At 40.0% G+C, this 24793-nt stretch overlaps 1 protein-coding gene across 1 annotated transcript in view; it reads left to right on the top strand.

Annotated features, from left to right (window-relative positions):
* Cntnap5 (contactin associated protein family member 5) overlaps positions 1-24793 on the top strand; it is a 908928-nt gene that overhangs the window by 423893 nt on the left and 460242 nt on the right. The window contains exon 7 of the mRNA XM_087906619.1: positions 22464-22607. Within this exon, the coding sequence (XP_087762745.1) occupies positions 22464-22607 (144 nt within the window). The remainder of the gene's footprint in view (positions 1-22463; positions 22608-24793) is intronic.

Genomic DNA, 24793 nt, shown 5'->3' on the forward strand with positions numbered 1-24793 from the left:
AATGTGCAGACAGGTTGCTCTAGACATCATAAAAAGAAGACAAATTGAGGGTGGTGGCGGACACCAGCTGTCCACGAAGACAAGAATTATGTGTCAGAAGCCTTTAGCCTTGAAGATTTACCTCAAAGTAGATGAGGAGAAGAAAGAGCCTTCTAGGTAGAGGGCAAGTTGTATTCAATTGTTTCCCACCCACAAGCTGGTATAAGCCTAAAAGATAAGAACTTGAAATTTCAGCTACTCAGAAGCCAAACCACTGCAGCTGTTAGTAGAAGTGCCACTGAATATTGCTATCCACCTTGAGGATGGACTCCATCACAGTGCATTCTGCTAGCAGAAATCACACTCCAGGTTCTTCCCTGAGCTCTGTGTACACATGAGATATAGACTTCTACAGTTGGAAGAATGCTGATGCCATTTCTCGGGACCCACTGTCAGAGCATGCCAGGATATTTTCCAGATCTCCTTTGTTGTAGTTTGTGTCAGGGCTAATTATATTATGCAACTCTATCTTCATTTATAAGCTTTACCAAAATGTAGAACTCTTGATCAAAAAAATGTGGTACCTATGACTCCTTTCAGACCATGTGCTTTGAATCAAAAGGGCCATCAAGACTCATATTTACATACCTGGACCCAGTTAATGGAACTGTTTGGGAGGGCTTAGGAGATGTGCTCTTGTTGGAGGAGGTGTGTCACTGGGAGCAACACTTTGAAATTTTAAAAAGGCCAAGCCTTTTCCAATTAGCTCTCTCTGTCTGCCCAGTGTTTATGAACCAAAATAGAAGATCGCAGCTACTGCTCCAGTCTTATCCCTGCCTGCCTGCAGTTATCTATGCTTCACCCCATGTTGGTCATTCACATTGGCCCTCTGAAGCTGGAAGCCTTAATAAGCTTTTTCTATAATTTTCCTTGCTCAAGCTGTCTTATCACAGCAATAGAATGCATTCCCACCAGTGATTTTGCGACTCTTTGTGAATCAGCTGGTGTAGCATTTGCCATTATAAGATGTTTGCAGCTGTCTGCTTTGATTATGTCCCAGATACAACAGAGATCAGGCCTTACAAAGTCCTGACAAGCTGGTAAGAAGTAGGGAGATGATGGACAGCTCCTGGAATGTTCTCCAAACACAGATCACTGAAACCACAAACTGATTTAAATGCTGGAGAAGATAACAGACGGCCTTTCTCCCTCCCTCCATCCTGGAGCCAGAAGCAGTTTAGAAAGTTATTTTTAGGACCTTTGTCCTCTGATGTCCCTGTAGTTCAAGAAGTCCTTTGCTTTCAAGAGGTCTCAGTGATCCCATTTCACATCATTCTCCAATAAGTACCCTAAGTCACATAAACATTTTAAAGCATATGACTTATACTCAGACATTCCATACACACTAGGAGAAATTAGCAGAAAATCTTAAATTAAGATACCAAAACAGAACAAAAATCTAAAACTCAGCAACAACAGCAATGACAACAACCAGGAAGCATGCAAAACTCCAAACCTAGACTAACTAAAATCTTTGAACATTTTAATTCACATGTGTGGAGGGCTTAAGAGAGGTCTCATCTAGTAACAGTGCATACTCTCCTCCAGAGAACGCAAGCTGAGTCCCATTCTGCACAAGGGGTGCTCCCAACTGCCTGTAACTCCAACCAGATGATCTGATGCCATCTTTAGAGCAGCTACACTCATGTACAAGTACACACATACACACACATGTGCACATACACACACACACACACTTATAACTACATTATTTTCTTTAAAAATAGCTAAAATTCCCAGGTCAGCTGGAGTTGGTGGGCTCCCATTAGATCAGGTAAATTGTTTCAGTGGATGAATCCTTCACGGTCTTGACCTCTTTGCTCATATTCTCATCTTTTCCACTCTTCAACTGGACCTTGGGAGCTCAGTCCAGTGTTCTGATGTGGGTCTCTGCATCTGCTTCCATCTCTTGTTGGACGAATGCTCTATGGTGATATTTAAGATAATCATCAGTCTGACTACAGGGCAAGTCAAGATCTGGCCCCTCCCCTCTATTGCTTAGGGTCTTAGGTGGGGTCATTCTTGTGGACTCCTGGGAATTTCTCTAGAGCCAGGTTTCTGTTAACCAATAATGGCTCCCTCCATCAAGATATCTCTTTCCTTGCTCTCACCTCTGTTCTTCCTCAATCTTGACTATCCCATTCCCTCAAGTTCTTCTCAACCCTCCCCTTTTCCCTTCCTCTTTCCCTCTACCCTTCCTTCTCCCCCCAACTCTCATGCTCCCAATTTTGTCAGATGACCTTGTCTGTTTTCAATTTCCAGGTGTGTCTGTATATGCTTTTCTTTGGGTTCACCTTATTACTTAGCTTCTGTAGGATCATGAACTATAGGCTCAATGTCCTTTGTTTATAGCAAGTATCCACTTATGAGTGAGGTCATACCATATTCATCTTTTTGGGTCTGGGTTAACTCACTCAGGATAGTGTTTTCTAATTCCATTTGCATGCAAAATTCAAGACCACAAAGGGTTTATTCATTGAAACAGTTTACCTGAGCTACTGGGACCTCACCAACTCCAGCTGAACTTGGAAAGACCAAGTATAGGACCAAATGAGGCCCTCTGAATGTGGTTGACAGTTGGATGCCTGGGGCAGACTGTGGGACCACTGGCAGTGGCACTGGGATTTAGCTCTACTGCATGTACTGGCTTTTTGGAATCCAATTCTCTTTAGATGTATACCTTGCTCAGCCTAGATATAGGAGGGAGGACCTTGGACCTTTTACAAAGCAATGTGCCTTACCCTCTCTTAGGATTAGATGAGGTGGGGTGAGAGGGTGTGTGGAGGGAATGGGAGGCAGGGAGGGAGTGGAAATTTGGATTGGTATCCAATATATCTGATAAATTAAATTTAAAAAATTATCTGAAATTGCATATGTGAGGTAGAGATGGAGACACTACCTTCAATCCCAGCTCAGCTCCTGAGAAATATAGGCAGAGTGTTGAGAAGTTCACACTAGGTTATGCAGAGTTTGTAAGCAGCCTGAGCTACCTGAGATCCTTTCTAGGAAATAAACAAATTACTTATGCAGGCAAAAAATGAAGTGTAGTGGCCACAAACAAATAAGCAAAAGTTGTGAAAACAGGACTGGTTAGAAGAAGGGTGCGGAGGGAAGGAAATACACAATGACAATGGTAAAGAGTATAGTTATGATAATTGTGCATATATTGCAAACGTGTAATAAAATTGTAAAGTAATGAATTACTTTTATGAAATAAATAAGTGCATAGTATCAATAGAACTCCCAGATTAACTATATAAGAATATTTGGAATAAATGAAATAATAGTTTTATCATTTGAAAGCATGCAATTTCTTCTAAGTATGACATAGATTCCAGGAGGACCAGAAGTAAAACATGTAATTTTTATTTCTGTAAGCACTTTGAAAATCCTTCCATTAAAAAGTACATGTTTATTGGCATCATATAACACAAAATAGCTTAAAATATAGTTATAAAATATATTTTAACAAATTAATACATATAGTTTTGACAAATCAACTTAACTAAAGAAAGAAAGATAATAAAAGATTGTAAATAAATTAACAATATAAAGTATTTTCACATTTGCAAAAACATGTTCCTTGTGATTGCCGAGATGAACACCTTGAGGCATGCTATATTGGTATGCAAATAAAAAAGCCAAAATTATGCTGTATTTCACTGTTGATATTATAATAAATATAATATTTAAGAAATAATAATATCATTCAAAAGAAGACATGGTTTTACACACCTAAATTGAGTTTCTCGAAATTTGTCCATTATTATAAAGGAAAATATAGAATAGGTTATATGCTAAGGAGATTTTAAGAAATGCAAAAATAAGGAAAATAGCTTTTACTGCTGTTCTAGTCAAGCCATGGTTTCACTAAATTCACATCCTTCTTTGTAAGTCATTATGGCAACTCACAGAATTCGTGGCTGAGTAGACCACTGACGCCTTTGTACTGTGACGATGAGCTGGCTGAGAGAAACCTCCTTCACGTCTAGCTTGATTTTTATTATCCAATGTGCACGTCTTCAGCAGTAAAGTTTTTCCATCAAATTCTTGCGGACAATCAAAAAGATAACAATAGCTTATATAATTTTTTGATGAATTCTGATGGAAAAAGTGTCCACAGTCCAAAGGGTTAGTAATTAATAAATTTTGACCAGCCCCACATTAGAGTTTGCTCACCAGAGTGTCACAATGACATTGTTTGCGTCCACGCAGACAAAAGCTCATACTAGGGCCCATCTAATGAACTATGGCATGGTTTGCCAGGGTCATCTGGGATGTGACATGGTGCAGACTTGTTAAATGGTTCCAGTCTCCAACTCAGGTGTATAACCTTGAGACTTTCAGGGGACAGTTTCCTATCTTGTTTAGATTCTGATGGGGACTGGGTTCTCACAACTCCACTCTTAGAGTTCAGCTGCATTTATAATGTGTAAGTGCAGAATGCTTGAGTTCCCCAGAAACAGTAGGAGTGCTATACAGAAACATGAAAAAAATACAGCACAGTTGTTGGAAGAAATGAAACAGTCCTGTGTGTTCTGGTGTGGTGCCACTGTCTATCTCTCTCTCCATCTCTTTCCATGTATGTATGTATGTATGTGCATGTGTGTATGTGTGTGCATTTAAGAAAGGGTTTCTCTGTGTAACAGCCCTGACTGATACAGAAATCTCTTTGGGAACCAGGCTGGTCTCAAACTCTCACCCCCTGCCTGTGCCTCCAGAGTGCTGGGATGAAAGGTATACCCCATCTCCTGCATTTTTTTAATTTTAAAGTGCAGTTTTGTTTTAAAGTTTTATTTATTTACTTATGTATATGAGTGCTGTATTTGCATCTATTTCTGAATGACAGAAGGGGGCATCAGGCAGAAGAGGGCATCAGATCCCATTGTGATGGGATCTCAGAAGCAGTCAGTGCTGTTAGCCACTGAGACACTAAGTCATTTCTCAAGCCGCAAATGTTTCTTATAAGAAAAGAAATTAGTATGTAATGCAGCTTGACTAATATATACTGTAAAATAAGAGATTATATAAACTTGAAAACTGGTTTCAGCCCAGTTGATATAGTTAGTACCCACCAGACATCGAAAAAGCCCTAAATTCCATTACCCACATCTCATAAACTAGGTGGGATGGGTTGATTCTGTGTTCCCAGCACTTGGAAGGTAGAAGCAGGATGATGAGAAGTTGAAAGTCATCCTTGGCTATAAAGCCAGTTTGAGGTCATTTTGGAATACATGAGAATCTGTTTAAAAACAAGCAAAGAAACTAGAAAGAAAACCAGACATAGGGACAACTGGAAGGATGTTGAAGTTGTTATTAGGGTAGAAGTTGAGAGCGGAATTAAAGAAATCTGATGTTTTATTTTTAATATGTATCATCAGATAACTTTTTAAATTTTGTGTCATGTTTCAAAAAGAAACAGAGATGATAGAAAAGATGAATTCTTCATGACATAGTCCTAACATGTGCTTCTAAAATTACTTGTCTTCAAATCCTTTTATTCATAGATTTTCTTTAAATATTACAGTTTTGCTGGGCATTGTGACATACACCTTTAATATCAGCTCTGAGAGACAGAGGTAGGAAGATCTCTATGAGTGTGAGGCCAGCCTTATCTACAAAGTGAATTCCAAGACAGCCACAGTTGTATAGAGAGACCCTGTGTCAATATATATGATAAAATACCATATATATCACATATATATATTTATACTGGTATACACACATATACATATATGTTTTCCTTCTTTGGAAACTAAGTTGCTAGATTAGTCTAAAAGGACTACAGAGAGAATACAGGGAATCTCATGAAAATAAAACAAGAAAATGGAAAATGATAAGATGCAGAAGAAAGCAAGAAGAAAATCTCTGAAGATAAATAACATTTGCACTCTAGTATTGGTTTCTCTGCTGTGGCTGCGCTGAAACACTCTGACTGAAGTAACTGAGGAAGGAAAAGGTTTATTTTGGCTTCTAGTTACAGAGTGATACATTCCATCACTAGGGGCAAGGCAAAGAGGCAGGAGCACGAGGCTGGTTGTCATACTGTAACAGCGTAGAATCTTGAGCAAAGGAAGTAGGTCCAGTCTATTAAACCTCAAAGCCAACCTTAAGTGAAGCTCCTCACTAGCAAGGTTCTATCTCCTTAAGGCTCCAGAGCCTTTGTGAACAGCAGAATTCCCTTGAAAGATGTGCGTCCAAGGTGCTTCACATTCAAGTCACAATGCTGATTTAACCTTTCAACCAGCCCTGCAGTGGATATAGTTCATGATATATCTCATAGGCAGCTCCAAGACACCCGGAGGAGAAAACATCTTCAGTCCTCTTTCCTCATAGCCACGGAGTCTCAGACACATGAAGTCCAGAGATTTATCTGGGTAAATGGTTCCTGTCTTGGAGTCAAAGAAATAGCCTTGGACCTAGGAGCATAAACTGGGTCTGAACTCTTTCTGGGAAAGACTTTAGATACTCTTGGGTCATTCCCTTTCTTTTACTATTCAATTTTAAATTGTGATCTAACATCTCCTCAAATTTTATTACTGTGAGTTGCCATAAAAGTTACTTTATAAAACATGCATATATGCATATAATCCCAGTAAGGGAATTAGGAGATAGGAGGATCCATGGGATTTGCTGGAAAGGTATTCTAGCTTAATAGGTGAGTTCCAGCTTCACTGACTCTATCACCATTTAATTCTTTTTAATGTGTTAAATAGTTGGTGTCTTAGATTAAGTAGGTAAAGGCACTGGCTGCCAAGCCTGATGACCTGCATTCAGTCCCATGGGTAAGGCAAGAACACAATTTCTCAGTTGTTTCTAGACTTCCACATGTTTTCCTTGGCAGGTGTATATATATCTCCTATATGAGAACTATTTAAATAATAAATAAATGTGTTATAAATAAATTAAATAATCCAAGAAGAGAATAAGAGAAAAAACATCTACTGTTGAGCTCTAGCCTCCATGTAAATTACACTCACATTCATGAGGACTCACAGGCACACAAGAATATGTATATACTAAAGACATATCTTAATATATTAAAAATAAACTGATGACATTAAATATTGCAGGAAGTCTTTAATATCGACATCACACCAGGAAAGACCATCCTTCCTCCCCTTTATTGCTTCAGTGCTAGAGGTTAAATCAAGGGCCTCAAGCATGTTAGCCAAAAACGCAACCACTAAGCCTCTGCCCCAAGTAGTTCTTAAATAGCTTTTAATTTTATTTCTCTTCTCTAAAGCACTCAGGATGACTTGCAGGACTCTATGAGGCAGGGCTGCTTGTGATCTTTCTGATTGCCCTAAAAGTACCTGCGGTCACAGCCCTGAGCCACCAAACCTGGATTCCTTGTTTTTATCAGCATTCAGAGAGGCCACTGATAACATATTTTCTTGTTTTCTCCGAGTTTCTGCTGGAATGCTGATAGCATGGCTTAATTAGCCTTTCACTTGTAGTTGAGGTGGCTAATCAGATACTTGGAGACTGGCTGAATTAGTATAGTCATCAATAAAATAATAGAAAATTAGCTAGGCTCTCTCAGACATACATGGAGCCTGGGGCAAGAATACAAATGGAGAGCCACATGCCGCAATCTAAATATTTAAAGAGGTTTAAATCAAGCAAAGGATTTATTCAATCAGATGTGTTTTCAGCTCTCCTAGCATTAACAAATTGCCTTCAGAATCACACTGAACCATTTTCAGATATGTCCATGCTGGGAATAGCTACCCCATATCCTCAGAAGAACAGGTGAGAGGGAGAAAACCTGATTTTGATGGTGGCAGGACACTTTTAAGTCAAGAGACTTGGATGTCTTGGGAAAGTCATTGTAAAAAACAGAGTAATGACACATTTGTGGTCATCTCACCTGGCTTATAAACACTGCACCTATGAAGAAGGATGTTGTCTGTGGAACCACAGACAAATGAGTGCCCCCAGCAGGAGCCCTTGCTGTCTTAGCATATGGAGAACAATGAAGTACGTATTTTCAACCAGATCTTTTCTAGAAGAATAAAACATATACAATTTGACCAGTTGGCCAAAGAACTTACTTATTGGTATCTAGAGACACAACCCATAAAATTTATGTTGTACCAATTTGGCTGGTCCATTCCCTGGGGTCTGTGAGTCTGAGAAAGATACTGATTTACTCATTTATCAGGATGAGCCATAGGCATTACTCATCCCCTGGGCTGGACAAAAACAATGTTAATACAAATGACGTCTGGATCCAGGCTCAAGTGCAACATCCTATTCCATGGAGCACTGCGCTGCCTGCGGGAAAGCTGGTCGATTTGTACTACTAAGAACCCACTGGCCGCATCTGGTGCTCTCTGCCTTTCCATCTGCTTGTTCTCTTCAAGGGCTGAGCAGGCTTTTAAAGATCATGGATCTGTTTGTTGTTGTGGCAATGTGGCAAATCGCCAGGGTAGACTGATGGACCGATAGAAGACTGAGGCTATGGAACTTTGAGTTTTCTTCAAAATAGTATAGAGCTGGGAATCGGCTCAATCAGCTTGCCATTCGTACATGAGGATTTGACTTGAAAAGTGTTGGGTGCTGTGGTAGATGTTTGTACTCTCATTGTTGCGATGGCTGAGGTAGGTGGATCCCTGGGTTCACTGGTCAACCCATCTTGCTGAACTGGCAAACTCCAGGTTAAAGGAGATACTGCTGTGGGAGTTCCTTTAGCTCCTTCAGCCAATCGCCGCTGAGTTACCAGCCCATTGGGGCGTGGTCTCTCTCCCTTTAAAAAAAGCAACAGCTGTCCTCCACTCTGTCTTTGTCTTCCGGCTCCATTTCCGGCCCCTGGACTCCTTTCCTGTTCGCGCGGGAGGGGCTGTTGTCTGGGACGGTAATCTGTAAGTTTTTTCCCCTTTGAATAAATAACCATTCTATTAATCATAATTCCAAACTGGTGTGGGATTGTCTGTGACTTACGCCTTCATCTGGCGCCCCACGTTTGGTTGTAGAACCCCCCCTTCCCCCCCACTCAACTGCTTGCTACCAGCTCGGCTAGTCACGAGACCTCCCTCAGCTGCGGCCTGTGCCCTGTATGTGGAGCCAGCAGTTCAATTAAACCCCACGCCTCCCAAGCTCCACAGGCTCGGGACAATCTCTGCAAGCCTGGTTTGCTCTTTTCTGAGTTGTTTTTAAATTTCCCTTGTAAGTGCGGTGCTTTAGTGGCGTGAATCAGAACGACTCGGTCACGTGGAGGCATACGCGGCTTCCGGGTTGCTCTTTTCTACCCCTGGATTCTGGGTTTCTGGTTCCGTGTATGGAATTGATTTAATTAAACTTTCTTTCTTGAGCAACTTATATTTCCTAATTTTCTTCATATCTATCATACCTTCATTAAATATATCTATCATGTCTCTCATTGAATATAGGTATTCATGTATATGTCTATATAATTAATGTTTAAGTTTTCCACAATGAACAATGAGTTTTTCCTACAGTGACATTTGAAGTTTCCAGGAAGAAGATGGGGCCCCATAACAACAACTCCACCTGGTTGATATGACGTCATGATACTGATAGCACTACTACAAGACCTGTTTTGGGTACCAGCTGCACAAGATGGTTCCAACGTGCTGAAATGGTGCACATCTTGTACAACATTCTGGCCAGACCTCCACAAAATACTCAGAGACTATTTGCAATTTTAAAAGACATTGATCTTGAAATTTAACCATCATTTTACTTTAACAGGATCCCCCAGAAAGAACGTCGCCCCCATGACAGCTGAAAGTAATTCTAGAGAATGACGTCCCCTCTCCCAATAAAGTTTGTCCTTGGGTTTAGGGACATCATTTAGGGGTTGATTATAATTAGTATACGGTTAAGGGTTGGGGGAGGAATTTTATAAGCACAGGAATCTTAAAAAAAAAAAAAAGAGGGATAATTGGATTATGGGATAAATAGATTTGTACTTGTGAGTTATTGCTTTTAGACAAACATATTGGTATCGATTCTTATATATTGATACAAAGTTAAATTATGTTGACTATTTTATGCATGCATGCTTCATGCTTCTACCTCTGTTTAAAACATTTTTATGTATTTGTATATATATATATATATATATTGTATTGATATATGTATATTTACCATATTGCATTGTACACTTCTACCTCTGATTAAGATACTTATATATGGTTTATGTATTGATATATATATTTACCATATTGCAATGTATACTTGCACATTGTTTATATTTGAAGGTCACATTGTCCTCATTTATTACACAGTTGTTTATTATCTCAGTTTTTAAGTTAGATAGATATTGAGAATTATATAGATCAACAGTCATCTAAGTTTGTCATTTATAATTAGACTAATCAGGTTCTTTAGATATATAGAGATTATATTCAGTATAGATAGATAATCTTCAACCTCTTCAAAGAGCTGTAGAAAATGGCCTTTAATCTAATTCAGAGTTCTATGGTAGGGAGACACAATCACTCCTGGCAACACTGATCTATGCCCGAGAGAATGTTGAGCACCAAAGACACTCCACCTGGAGCCTTTCTTCTTGGCAGAACTGGCCTTTGGGTAAAGAAATGCTCATACCTCAACTACTGACAGAGTTACAGAATATCCGTAAATGGATAAAACAAGACTGTCATATCCTGCCAAGACAGGGTAAGATAGTTTTGAAGTTTCTTGCCTTTGAAAATGGTATGTCAGTTACATCAGGCCTTAGCCAAAGTTGGTTGCTTCAATGCTGCAAATGTGACTTTGGGTGTTTGTCCAGGTAGCCAGTTGTCTCTGCGATTTGTTACATGTTCTGGAAGTTGTTTGATTGCACTTCCTAATTACTCAGATAACATTATTTCCCTTCTCAGATCTTCGATGGGATTAAAGATTATATAAATGTAGTTACTTTCCTTTCATGACTTGGCCAAGTTATTTGTTATACAAGACTTAAGCTAGTTAGAATAGGATATTTGTATTTATTGTATATAATTTCGTAGGTTTGTACTTATTGTATATAATTGCGTAGTAGGCTTAGAACTCTCTTACTTAAACAAAAGGGGGAGATGCTGTGGGAGTTCCTTCAGCTCCTTCAGCCAATCGCCGCTGAGTTACCAGCCCATTGGGGCGTGGTCTCTCTCCCTTTAAAAAAAGCAACAGCTGTCCTCCACTCTGTCTTTGTCTTCCGGCTCCATTTCCGGCCCCTGGACTCCTTTCCTGTTAGCGCGGAGGGGCTGTTGTCTGGGACGGTAATCTGTAAGTTTTTTCCCCTTTGAATAAATAACCATTCTATTAATCATAATTCCAAACTGGTGTGGGATTGTCTGTGACTTACGCCTTCAAGATACCCTGTCTATATTAGTTACTTTCTATTGCTGTGGTAAGTCGTAATGTCAAGAGCAACTTAGAGAAGAACTGAGTTTATTTGGGGCTCATAGTTTAGGGGTTAGACTCCACAGTAGCAGAGTGGAGATTGTAGGCATGTGCATTCAAATCCTTGCTTTAAAAAAATACAGATTTCACTAGAAAACTGAGATTTCTGGCTTCATTTCTAATAACTCATCAAATATATCTGAATTCCAGACATCTAGGTTGGGCTGTCCCTACTGAAGTCCCAAGTGACCAAGAAACATGTAGACATGTGTGGAGAGATGGCTTGGTGGGAAAAGCACTTGCCTAGTGAAAATGAGGACCTGGGTCCTGTCCTTAGAACTTTGTTCTAGTTTGCTTTCTTTTGCTATAATAAACACCATGATCAGAAGCCATTGAGGAGGAAAGGGTTTATTCCCTCTCATTCTTCCAGGTAATAGTCCATTACTGAGGGAATAAAGTGGGGAACTCAAGCAGAGTCTATGGAAGAGGGCTGCTTATTGGCTTGTTTACCACGGCTTGATCAGCCTTCATTCTTCTGTGCCAATAACACACAGGTGGCATTGCCCACAGTGGGTTAGGCCCTCCCAAACCAATCATTAATCAAGTAAATGCTCACCAGGCTTCAACAGGCTGATCTGGTGGAGATATTTTCTAAATTTGGAATCCCTCTTCCTAGATAAGCCAGTTTGCGTCAAGTTGACAAAAAATTAAGAAAATGAACTACCCAGCACACTGACGTTGAGGGAAAGCCTGGTGTGCTGGAGAGCGCTTGCAGTCTCAGCACGGGGGAGACAAACACAGATACATTTCTGATGCTCATCTGCCAGTCAGTCTAGCTAAGTTAGTGGACATCAAATCCAGAGGAAAAGCGCTGTCTCAGAAAATACAGTGGGCAGAACCTGAAGAACAACACTCTAGGATGACATTTCTCACATATATCACATTCATGCATACACACGCTTAGATTCAAATTACTATACTAAAATATTTTATTACATTTTATTATCTATTGTGTCTTCATGTATTCTTCTTATAATTCACCCATGGAGGTCAGACGTTGGCTTGCAAAAGTTCATGCTGTTCATCTACCATTTGGATCCTAGGGATCAATTCAGACTGGCAGGCTTATTGGCAAGTGTTTTCACTTACTTAGCTATCTCCCCAGCCCTCAAACAAATATTTAAAAATCAAGAGATTTTACCAGAAAATTAAGAGTCCTTGTCTTATTTATCAGTGACAGAAATTCATCAGCTTTGGTTATATTCCAAAGAAAGGTTGTCCCTTTTGATGGCCATGACATTTTTATGTGTCTCAGTGATACCCAGCTTGGTTACATTTCAGAGCAGCCTGGAAAAGAAGACAATAGCTCACATCTTTTGTTGGAGACAGTCCATTACAAAACCGACAGCCAGAGCAAAAGCAATAATGTGCGTTTAAACTGAGCTAGAAAAAAATTATGTAACAGAAAGAGGAACTCATTGTCTTCAAAGCAGCACCAGAGATCAGAAATAAAAGAAGGCAGGTCTGAGATAAAGGGGTGGTTATCAGGTCACAGGAAAAGAGAGGCAAGGTTTGGAGCATCGTACATTTAACATCAAAGGGGCTTCTTCCAGCTGCAGCCGGTCTGCGACACCAGAAACCCCATCAAACTCCTGGGGAGAGGGATTGTCCGAGGCAAGCTGTGAGCGGAATGTGTAGTCTACCTGGTTTCAACAGATCTAAGACCAAAGCAAGGCACACCACACAATTCAAGAGGACAAACAAGAACAGGCAACAGAATCCTCAAAGAGCACAAGTCAAGAACAGAGTGAGAAGGACATCGCCTACTATACCTTTTCATACAAGTATTGTTTTCATCTGCTATGCTTAGATGATAAACCCAGAATGAGGATGCTGGAGAGGCACCTCAATAGATAAGGTGCCTGTTGTACATCATAAAGATTTGAATTTCATCTCCCAATCCTGTGAAGAAAGTCAGCTGGCCACAGTTGCCCGGCATTGTGCTTCAGCACTGGGAAGATGCAAGTGGAAAGACCTTGGAGGCTCTTTGGCTACCCACCAAATTAGTACTGGGTTCAGTGGAAGATTCTGCCTCAAAATGTAAGGTGGAAGTTGGTTGAGGCCAACGTTGATCATTGACTTCTACATACATATCTATATATACACAGATGTGCATACCCATGAACACAAACAAAAATAAGTATGATACATCTTTGAAGTCGATTTATTTTAAAATATTTCAGCAATAAACTAATTAAATTGATATGGAAAACATCATAGACAGCAAGATTAGTACCGTTGAAAGTAAAAATTAAGATAAAAGTGTAAAGGTCATGGTACGTCTGTCATTATGCTTTCTAATTTGCTCTGTATTTACTGTATGAGGGTATCACATAAACTATAAACAAATGCAGCACTTAGAAAATAGCTCTCTCCTGCCATCTAAAATCACTGGCTCCCTCTGCCTTGCTATAAGCTGCCCTGCAGCAGCTTTCTGGTAGGAGGTATGGAGGAAGGTTAAGGGAATCTGCCTAAACAATGCCATTGTACAGCTAGGTGAATGACAGACACCAAGGGACAGAGTCACCTCAAAGGGAATAAGAGGTAGTGTGTTCTAGACCCAAATATGAGTGACCCTGACCTAAGAACCCAGATTCACACTGCCTCCAGGAGCAGGTGCCACCACTGTAATACAGAACAAAGAAAGTTATCTATCAAGGTCATTTAAAAACACAGTCAGGTACAGGAGAGTGAGAAGTCGCTTCCATAGACGTTGAATATCTTCTGATTACATTCTTAAACTTTTCGTTGGTGGAAGCCAGCAGTCTATTTACACATTCCAATGGGGACTTCAGCTGATCGCTGGGATGTTAGGTCAGACACAGAAGTGAGCAATGAATAACTACAGAGGGGACTAAACAGAGCCCAGACCTGCAAGATTCCTACTCAGGACAATGGAAGAGGTTAAAACCCAGGCTTGTAGAACGTGACAAAGCTAAGACTTCAGTTCACAGAGTCAAGAAGAAAACCGAAACTGGGAACTTGAGTGTCTGTCACATTTACCTGAGCAAGTCAGGAGACCAGTTTAGAAGCAATCAATATCAATCCTTACAAATAATACCTTCCATAATTTACCCATTGTAAATCATACACAAGTGTAACCTGGTCAGAGAGTTAATGCTAAGTGAAAGTTTAACTTTTGCTATCAAATCTTTCATAAATCAGATAAAAATCAAATATAAATGACCTGAGATTGTGATTACTAATGCACAATGCACAATTCTCTATTAAGATGGCATATATGGTCTTGGGAAATATTTAGAGAAATTAATGTGGGATAGTAGAGGAATGTTATCAACACATAAGCAGACCTTTCCATCCTGACTACCTGAAAATGAATTAAGTCTCCAATTCATAGTACCGTTATGATGTCAAATTCTGCGAAAAAAAAAATGGAGGCCATTCCTCCAGTGGAACCACCTCTCAGAAAGTTATTTTTTATAAATAAATTTAAATTTTCTCTGCTAATATAAAAGAAGCTAAAATGTATAAATCAAATGTGGAATGTATATTTCCAAGTGTACCTCAGCAAAATTTTCATTTTCTCCTTTTAGCTGTATTCAGTGTGTTCCCCCGTGAACATCAATGCAATGATAAGTCAGTGTTGTTGAGGGAAGGATGGAATGGTGGTGATGGTCCTACATTCATTTTGTGGCTGTGATTAAACACTCTGACAAAGCAACTTGAGTCAAGGAGGGTGTATTTGGCTTACACTTCCTGGTCACAATCCATCACTGAGGGGAATCAGGATAGGAATTCAATCTGGAACTTGAACAAAATCCTGATTCTCTTTGGCCTCCATTCAGCTTGCTATCTTCTATAGCCAAGACCTATTTGCTGAGGCATGGTACTGCCAACAGAGGGTGGGCCCTCCAATGCAAGCAAGCAACCAAGACAATCTCTCTTAAACATGGCCACAGGCCAAGCTGACCTGGGCAGTACTTCATTTAAGATTCTCCTGAGTAGTGCGAGTCTGTGCCAACTTGACAGCTGAAGTGAACTAAGACACTGACAATTTGTCATTGCTTTCTTTTTTTTATTAAAAATTTCCACCACCTCCCACTTCCCTCCTGTTCCCCCTATCTCCCCTCCCCCTCCCTCCCCAGTCCAAAGAGCAGTCAGGGTTCCCTGCCCCTTGGGAAGTCCAAGGTCCTCCCCCCCTCCATCCAGGTCTAGGAAGGTGAGCTTCCAAACAGACTAGGCTCCCACAAAGCCAGTCCATGCAGTAGAATCAAAACCCAACACCATTGTCCTTGGCTTCTCAGTCAACTCTCATTGTCAGCCACGTTCAGAGAGTCCGGTTTGATCACATGCTCCATCAGTCCCAGTCCAGCTGGCCTAGGTGAGCTTCCATTGATCAGCCCTGCCATCTCAGTGGGTGGGAACACCCCTCGTGTCCTGACTTCCTTGCTCATGTTCTCCCTTCTTCTGCTCCTCATTAGGAGCTTGGGAACTCAGTCCAGTGCTCCAATGTGGGTCTCTGTCACTATCTCCATCCATCGTCAGATGAAGGTTCTAAAGTAATATGTAAGATATTCATCAATGTGTCTATAGGATAGGGCCAGTTCAGGTGCCCTCTCCTCAGCAGCCCAAGGAACAAGCTGGGGACATCTTCTTGGACACCTGGGAACCCCTCTAGAGTCAAGTCTCTTGCCAACCCTAAAATAGCTCCTTTAATTAAGATATATACTTTCCTGCTCCCATATCCACCCTTCCTCCATCCCAACCATCACATTCACCCAAACTCTTCCCATCTTCCCCTTCTCACTTCTCTCTCCCCCTCTCCCCTTAACCCCACTCCACCCCACCCCCAATCTCCCAATTTTTTCCTGGCAATCTTATCTACTTCCAGTATCCAGGAGGATAACTGTATGTTTTTCTTTGAGTTTACCTTCTTATTTAGTTTCTCTAGGATCATGAATTATGGGCTCAATATCCTTTAATTATGGCTAGAATCCACTTATGAGTGAGCACATACCATATTCCTCTTTTTGAGTCTGGGTTACCTCACTCAGGATAGTGTTTCCTATTTCCATCCATTTGCATGTAAAATTCAAGATGTAAACATTTTTTACCGCTGAGTAGTACTCTAATGCATATATATTCCACACTTTCTTTATCCATTCTTCCATTGAGGGGCAGCTAGGTTGTTTCTAGGTTCTGGCTATTACAAATAAAGCAGCTATGAACATAGTTGAACAAATGCTTTTATAACGTGATAGGGCATCTCTTGGGTATATTCTCAAGAGTGGAATTGCTGGATCCTGGGGTAGGTTGATCCTGAATTTCCTGAGAAACCGCCACACTGCTTTCCAAAGTAGTTGCACAAGTTTGCATTCCCACCAGCAACGGATGAGTGTTCCCCTTACTCCACGTCCTCTCCAGCAAAGGCTATCATTGATGTTTTTGATTTTAGCCATTCTGACCGGTGTAAGATGATATCTCAAAGTTGTTTTGATTTGCACTTCCCTGACCTCTAAGGAGGTTGAGCATGACCTTAAGTGTCTTTTGGCCATTTGAACTTCTTCTGTTGAGAATTCTCTGTTCAGTTCAGTACCCCATTTTTTAAGTGAGTTAATTAGCATTTTAAAGTCTAGTTTCTTGAGTTCTTTATATATTTTGGAGATCAGACCTTTGTCTGTTTTGGTATTGGTGAAGATCTTCTCCCAATCAGTAGGTTTCCGATTTGTCTTAATGACAGTGTACTTTGCTTTATAGAAGCTTCTCAGTTTCAGGAAGTCCCATTTATTCATTGTTGCTCTTATTTTCAGTGCTACAGGGGTTCTACATAGGAAGTGGCCTCCTGTGTGCATGTGTTGTAGACTACTTCCCACTTTCTCTTCTAACAGGTTCAGTGTGTCTAGATTAATACTGAGGTCTTTAATCCATTTGGACTTGAGTTTTCTGCATGGTGATAGATATGAATCTATTTTCATTCTTCTACAGGTTGACATCCAGTTATGCCAGCACCATTTGTTAAAGATGCTTTCTTTCATCCATTGTATACTTTTAGTTCCTTTGTCAAAAATTGAGTGTTCATAGGTTTCTGGATTAATATCTGGGTCTTTGATTCGATTCCATTGGTCAACATCTCTGTTTTTGTGCCAATACCAACCTGTTTTCATTACTGTAGCTGTGTAATAGAGTTTGAAGTCAGGGATGGTAATGCCTCCAGAAATACTTTTATTGTATAGGAATGTTTTGGCTACTCTGGGCTTTTTATTTTTTCATATAAAGTTGAATATTGTTCTCTCAAGGTCTGTGAAGAATTTTGATGGGGATTGCATTGAATCTATAGATTGCTTTTGGTAGAATTGCCATTAAAGTTAGAATTTAACAATAATTCTACACCAAGAAAGCCTACAAACTCATGGAAGCTGAAGAGTCAACTACTAAACCACTCCTGGGTCAAGGAAGAAATAAAGAAAGAAAGTCTTCCTTGAATTCAATGAAAATAAAGACACAACATACCCAAACCTATGAGACACTATGAAAGCAGTGCTAAGAGGAAAGTTCGTAGCTCTAAATGCCCACTTTAAAAAAATGGAGAAAGCTCACATTAGAGACTTAACAGCACAGCTGAAAGCTCTAGAAAAAAAGAAGTAGACTCACACAGGAGGAGTAGAAGACTGGAAATAATCAAACTGAGGGCTGAAATCAACAAAATAGAAACACAGAAAGCAATCCAAAGAATCAATGAAACAAAGAGTTGTTTCTTTGAGAAAGTCAACAAGATTGACAAACCTTTATCCAAACTAATCAAAAGGCAGAGAGAGAACATGCAAATTAATAAGATCAGAAATGAAAAAGGGGACGTAACAACAGACTCTGAAGAAATTCAGAAAATCATTAGGTTTTACTACTAAAGCTTATATGCCACAAAGTTGGAAAATGTGAAAGAAATGGACTTGTTTTTAAATAAGCACCATTTACCAAAATTAAATAAAGACCAGGTGAAGAATTTAAATAGACCTATAAGTCATGAGAAAATAGAAGCTGCCATAAAAAACCTCCCAACAACAACAACAAAAAAAAGCCCAGACCCTGATGGTCTCAATGCAGAATTTTATCAGAAATTCCAAGAAGAGCCGATACCTATACTCCTTAATGTGTTTCACATAATAGAATCAGAAGAGTCACTGCCAAACTCTTTTTATGAAACTACAGTCACCCTGATTCCAAAATCACAAAAAGACCCAACCAAGAAAGAGAATTACAGACCAATCTCACTCATGAACATCATTGCAAAAATTCTCAATAAAATTCTGGCAAACAGAATCCAAGAAGACATTAAAAAAATTATCCATTACAATCAAGTAGGCTTCATCCCAGAGATACAGGGCTGGTTCAACATACAAAAATCTATCAATGTAATCCATCATATAAATAAACTGAAGGAAAAAACCCATATGGTCATTTCATTAGATGCAGAAAAAACATTTGACAAAATTCAATACCCCTTTATGACAAAGATCTTTGAGAGATTAGGGACACAACATTCATTCCTAAATATAATAAAAGCAATATACAGCAAGCCGACAGCTAGCATTAAATTAAATAGAGAGAAACTCAAAGCCGTCCCACTAAAATCAGGAACACGACAAGGCTGTCCACTCTCTCCATACCTCTTCAATATAGTGCTTGAAGTTCTAGCAATAGCAATAAGACAACATATGGAGATCAAGGGGATTTGAATTGGAAAGGAAGAAGTCAAACTTTTGTTATTTGCAAATGATATGATAGTGTACACAAGCGACCCCAAAATCTCTACCAAAGAACTCCTACAGCTGATAAGCACCTCATAATTATCAGCTGATAAGCTGATAATGTGACAGGATACAAGATCAACTCCAGAAAATCAATTGCCCTCCTTTACACAAAGAACAAAGAAACAGAGAGGGAAATCAGAGAAACATCACTTTTCACGATAGCCACAAATAGCATAAAGTATCTTGGGGTAACTCTAACCAAGGACATGAAAGAACTATTTGACAAGAACTTTAAGTCTTTGAAGAAAGAAACTGCAAAGGATACCAGAAAATGGAAGGATCTTCCATGCTCTTGCATTGGGAGGATCAACATAGTAAAAATTGTCATTGCTTTCTTAAAGCTGTCTACAGTACACAGCTCCTCGTTTCTTCACTACGGACTGTTAACCAGCTGAGTGGCTCTCATGGTGTCTCACATCATCACCACAGACATGTACTTGTTCTACCTGGAAATGTCACCCAGTAGCTTTAGCTGTTTTGTGCCCATGAGAATCATGTGTCAACTTTTGCTGCTTTTGGATGTGATGTTTGCTATGCCATGATGCAGCCTGTGAGATACAACTTCTGGGACCTCCCAACATCCTGGTCCAGCTACTTACCATTCTGCTTCTTGTGTATTTTCCAAGCTCAGTTCATGTTCTTGTGCCTTTGGTTGCCTTTCAATGACGACTATGTCACAACCTATCAGGTCTAAGGCCTTCCCCAGAGCTGGTTTGCTCTAGGGCCATTCTGAGTTCCAGGCAACTCTGTCTTGCATCGTAATGGATATAAAAACCAGGGCAGAAGTGCTTTCTTAACTACTTTACATATTGGTAGGCAGAACACGCAGACGAACTTAAGGAAGGATGGGTTTATTTTGACTCACAGTCTGGGGACACAGTCCATCATGGCAAAGAAGGTGTGGCATTAGGAACTGAGGCAACTTGTCATAGCACACCCACAGTCAAGAGGCAAAAAAAGTCAAGTGCTATGTACAGTTATTTTCTCCCTTCTTATTCAGTCGGAGACCCCACCATTGAATGGAAGCACCCAAAATAACCCAGTCTAGAAATCATCTCTCTGAGATGCCCAAGGACTTTCTCTTCAGGGATTCTTCATTCTGTTCAGTTGACCATCAATATCAGTCATCACAAGTGCTTTCTTCCTCCTTAGTGCCCCAGAAAAGCCCAGAGAGGAAGCCCCAGGCTCCCCCGCACCCCTGCTTTACTCCCATCCCACAAAACTAAGTCTTAGAAAACATTAACCAGAAAAATTAAATAATATGAAGTATAGAAAATAAATTTGAAGAATAAAGTGTTTTGTGCCTATCCCATGACTGTATACCCCAAATTCAAACAAATTGCCTAGAAAGCATAAACAAATAACTGCCTAGAGAAAAAAAGAGCACTTCAGATTTAAAAATAGATGAAAGCATCAGAATTTCATGTAGAAAGTAAAGCAGAAGGAAAAGTAATAAACACGATATAGCCCCATCAAAGTAGGAAATATTTAAAATTCTTTGTAACTTATAATGAAATAAACATCTGGGTCCAATATATTACTAGTATGTTAGTTAATGACTCATGATGGGAGAAACTGAGAGGAGATGTCTTGGTTGAGAGAACATGTCCTCCTCTCACATTGTATACCCAAAAGACATGAGGGAAGGAGATGGGGGAGGTGGTAGAGGAGACAGAGGAAATAGAGAACAGAGGACACAGGGGAGGGAGGTGACAGAGGTCAAAGAGCAGAGAGATGCAAGGGGGAAGAGAGTCTTGGGTAGCATAGCTTATCAAAGAATGGAGAAAATCTGGGTGCTGGTTAACGCTAGGGAGGCAATTGAAGGGGTAGCTACTACCTCTTATCTTGCACAATAGGAGCAGTATTCCCTTTAGATATTTGCTCTTCACTTATATCTGTCATAAATTCATAAAATACACATAATAAAGAAAACTAACATCCTGTAATTATCTCAGGCATCTGCCATTAAAATACAGTTCTGTGTCTAAACTTTGTAGATGTGTGTGTTAGAGGCTGGGTGTTGCATGCCCACATGTGTGGATGTGCTATGTTGTGCCTGTAGGAGTGAGAAGACAGCTTTCAGCAGTTGTTGACGTTTCCCCTTGGGGCAGGGTCTCTCTTGCTTGAGCGGCTGTAGTGTTTATTCCAGACTAACTGACCTGTGAGATTCTGGATGATTCTTTGGTCCTGCCCTACCAACTATTCATAGTAGTGCTGGGATCACAGATGCTGGTTAGGCTACCTCATCTGGCTTTCTTTTCTTTTCTTTTCTTTTCTTTTCTTTTCTTTTTTCCTTTTTTTTTTTGCTGTTGTTTGTTTTGCTTTGTTTTGTTTGTGACAGGGGTTCTAGGAATCAACTTGGGTCACTGAGACTCTATGGTTAGAGTTCTTACCCACTGAGCATCTCCTGGCCCTGTGTGAATTGAGACTCTATGGCTAGTGCTCTTACCCCCTGAGCATCTCCTGGCCCTGTGTGCATTGAGACTCTATGGTTAGTGCTCTTACCCCCTGAGCATCTCCTGGCACTGTGTGCATTGAGACTCTATGGTTAGTGCTCTTACCCCCTGAGCATCTCCTGGCCTTGTGTGCACAACTTTCTCATCACTGGAGTCATATTTCGCAACCAATAATACTACTTCTACTTTACACTCAAAATTGCATTAATTTTCTATTTTACCATAAATATTTGATAATTGTCATGATTACAGATCTAAAATGCTGATTATTAATTGATTCCTAAATCCATAGGACATTTTTGTGTTATTTCACTCTTTTATCTTTATAGCTAGCAATTGGGGAACAACTCTGTGCATGTAAGCTCTTTGGTTACTGTGAGTTTTGGAACTGTGTCCCTGGAGGTGAGCTGGTATCTGTTTAGTTCCTGAGCCTTTTCAGTGCTCTTTCCTCTCTGCTGCTGTGCTCCAGATAAAGACGTTGATTTATTTTATTTTCTCTTTTTCCTTTGTAAATTACGGTGTTCTTTAGTATTAAAAAGTTTTAAGAAAGGAATGAAAACGGTTTTGTAAAATAAGCCCATAAGAGGCAAGCGATTACAGATATTTTTATATGGGCTCATCAGTTTCCTTTAAACGGAGTAATCAAGTGGCATCTGCAATTACTAAAGTTGCGTGGCTCACACATACAATTAAATCTAGAGGATGTACTTACTTCTCTTACATTCCTACTTCTTCAGAGCTTGTTACTGACTTTTATTTATTTATTTATTTTTTCACCATGAAGCTCAGTTTTGGAGGAATTCCAGTGCCAAGCAAACCTGGAACCTTTTTAAAGAAAAACTTCCATGGCTGTATTGAAAACCTTTACTACAATGGAGTGAACATAATTGACTTGGCTAAAAGACGCAAGCATCAGATCTACTCTGTGGTAAGTCCACTCTCTCTGTCTGTTATCTAGCAGTTTGTGGACTTGGGTAAGTCTTGCTTTGGTCCTCTACCCCTGCATCTCTTTGCACCGTGTTAATCTTACATGTTTAGAATTTTTGTCAGCCAAGGCTGAGTCTATAGTTCAGTCGCTAGCAGGCTTGCCCAGCATGCATAAAACCCTGAGTTCCATTCCCACTTCCATACACAAATGGGTGTTTTAGTTAACTTTCTAGCTATGGTCTGACACAAAACAATCTAGAGTAGGAAGGCTTTATTCTCGTTCATAGTATGAGAGAATGCATTTCATCATTGCAGAGAAAGCATGGCAGTAGAAGGAGGCTGGCTGGTGACATTCCATCAGCACTTAAGATGAAGAGTGAATAGGAATTGTTACTGGGATATAAGGGTCCTAGACCCTCTGCCAGTGACTAAACTATAGAAAGGCTTCACCTCCTTAAGGTTCTAAAATCTTCCCAAACAGGACTACCTTCTACATGCTAAGTGTTCAAACACGTGAGCTTAGAGAAAATATTTCATCGTCTGGCCACAATTGTCACAGTGCTGTGTAGAAATGAGGGCCGGCTTGTTGGGGTTTCTGTCCCACCCGGTACCCCACAGCCGGCATACCCCAAAGAAAATCACATGGAGTCTACATTAGGTGATAAACTGATTGGCCCATTAGGTCAGGCTACTTATTAGCTCTTATAATTTATGTAACCCCATTATCCTTATCTATGTTAGCCACATGGCTCAGTACCTTTTCTAGCTGGGCAGCTCACATGTTGCTTCTTTGGTGGTCTGGACAGAAATGGCGAAGGGAGATTCCTGCTTCCCAGAATATTCCTGTTTTCATCGCCCTGCCTCTACTTCCTGTCTGGTTGACCCACCTATACTTCCTGCCTGGCCAATCAGCGTTTTATTAAAGTACATGATTGACAGAATACAGATAATTCTCCCGCACCAGTGCTGCACACCTGTAATCCCAGAACTTTGGAGGGAAAAGCAGGCAGATCAGAATTTTAGGTCATCCTCCGTTACATAACAACTTGGAGGGCAGCCTTTTCCATGAGGTCCTGCCTCAAGAAATTAAAAATGAAATAAAAGAATTATCATTTTATTAGCAGACTTATATTGGAAAAGATCCAGCTGAGAAAAAGTGACCGCAAATCATTTCATTGGTAAAATCAAGTATAGACATACAAAGAATATTGCTTTCTTGGCTGTGTGGAAGATTTGAAATCTATGCAGACTAATATGGATTTTCATTAAAAAATTCTAAGAAATACAATAAAAGAATAGATCCTGCTGAATTATGTGGCTAGGACATTGTGTGTATACTTATTGATTATATTAAGCAAGATATTTTAAATGATACTGCAATATTGGTGTCTTAGAGGTTCCTTGTGGATCACTTATAATGACAGTGGATTAAAGGCCTAATATTTATTTTCCCTAACACACCTTGAGTTTTATGAGAAGTCTTTAAAAAATTATCCTTAAATTTTCTTTCCTCCCTTCATTTGTTTTTACATCTCCCTGTATTCTTTTTTAAATCCAAGGCCTCTTTTTCTTTAATTCTTATTAAACACATACACACACACTTCCACTCACACACTCGCACACACTCCCACTCACCCACATACACACACACTCCCTCTCTCTGTCTTTCTCTCTCTCTCTCTCTCTCTCTCTCTCTTTCTCTCTCTCTCTCTCTCTCTCACACACACACACACACACACACAAGGTGCTGAACACAATTATTGCTGCTCATATGCATATCTTTTCGGGACTGGTGACTTGAGATTGGATAACCCATCAAGAGGCTTGTCCCTGGAGAATACTTATGCTACCTCTCTCAGCAGCCACTTTTCTGCAACTCTTCATCTAGTGAGATTTCCCCTATTATATTGGCATGGCAACTGGTGTTGTCACTGTGCAAGCTTTGCTTAGGCAACTGTACTGTGGAGATTGATGGGTGGAGTTTTCCTGATAAATGTAAAAAATACTATCACACATGGTTACACATCAGTCATTCTAGGTGTACACACACACACACACACACACACACACACACACACACACACACACACGTGTATATCTGCCTTGGATATAATGAGGCCTCAGTAATATATGGATGTCTCCAGGTATAATTAAGGAGATATATATTTCCTCTAGTTCTCTGAGTGC

Source organism: Myodes glareolus, chromosome 5 (assembly GCF_982192425.1).
Source record: "Myodes glareolus chromosome 5, mMyoGla1.1, whole genome shotgun sequence".
NCBI classification, from domain to species: Eukaryota; Metazoa; Chordata; class Mammalia; order Rodentia; family Cricetidae; genus Myodes; species Myodes glareolus.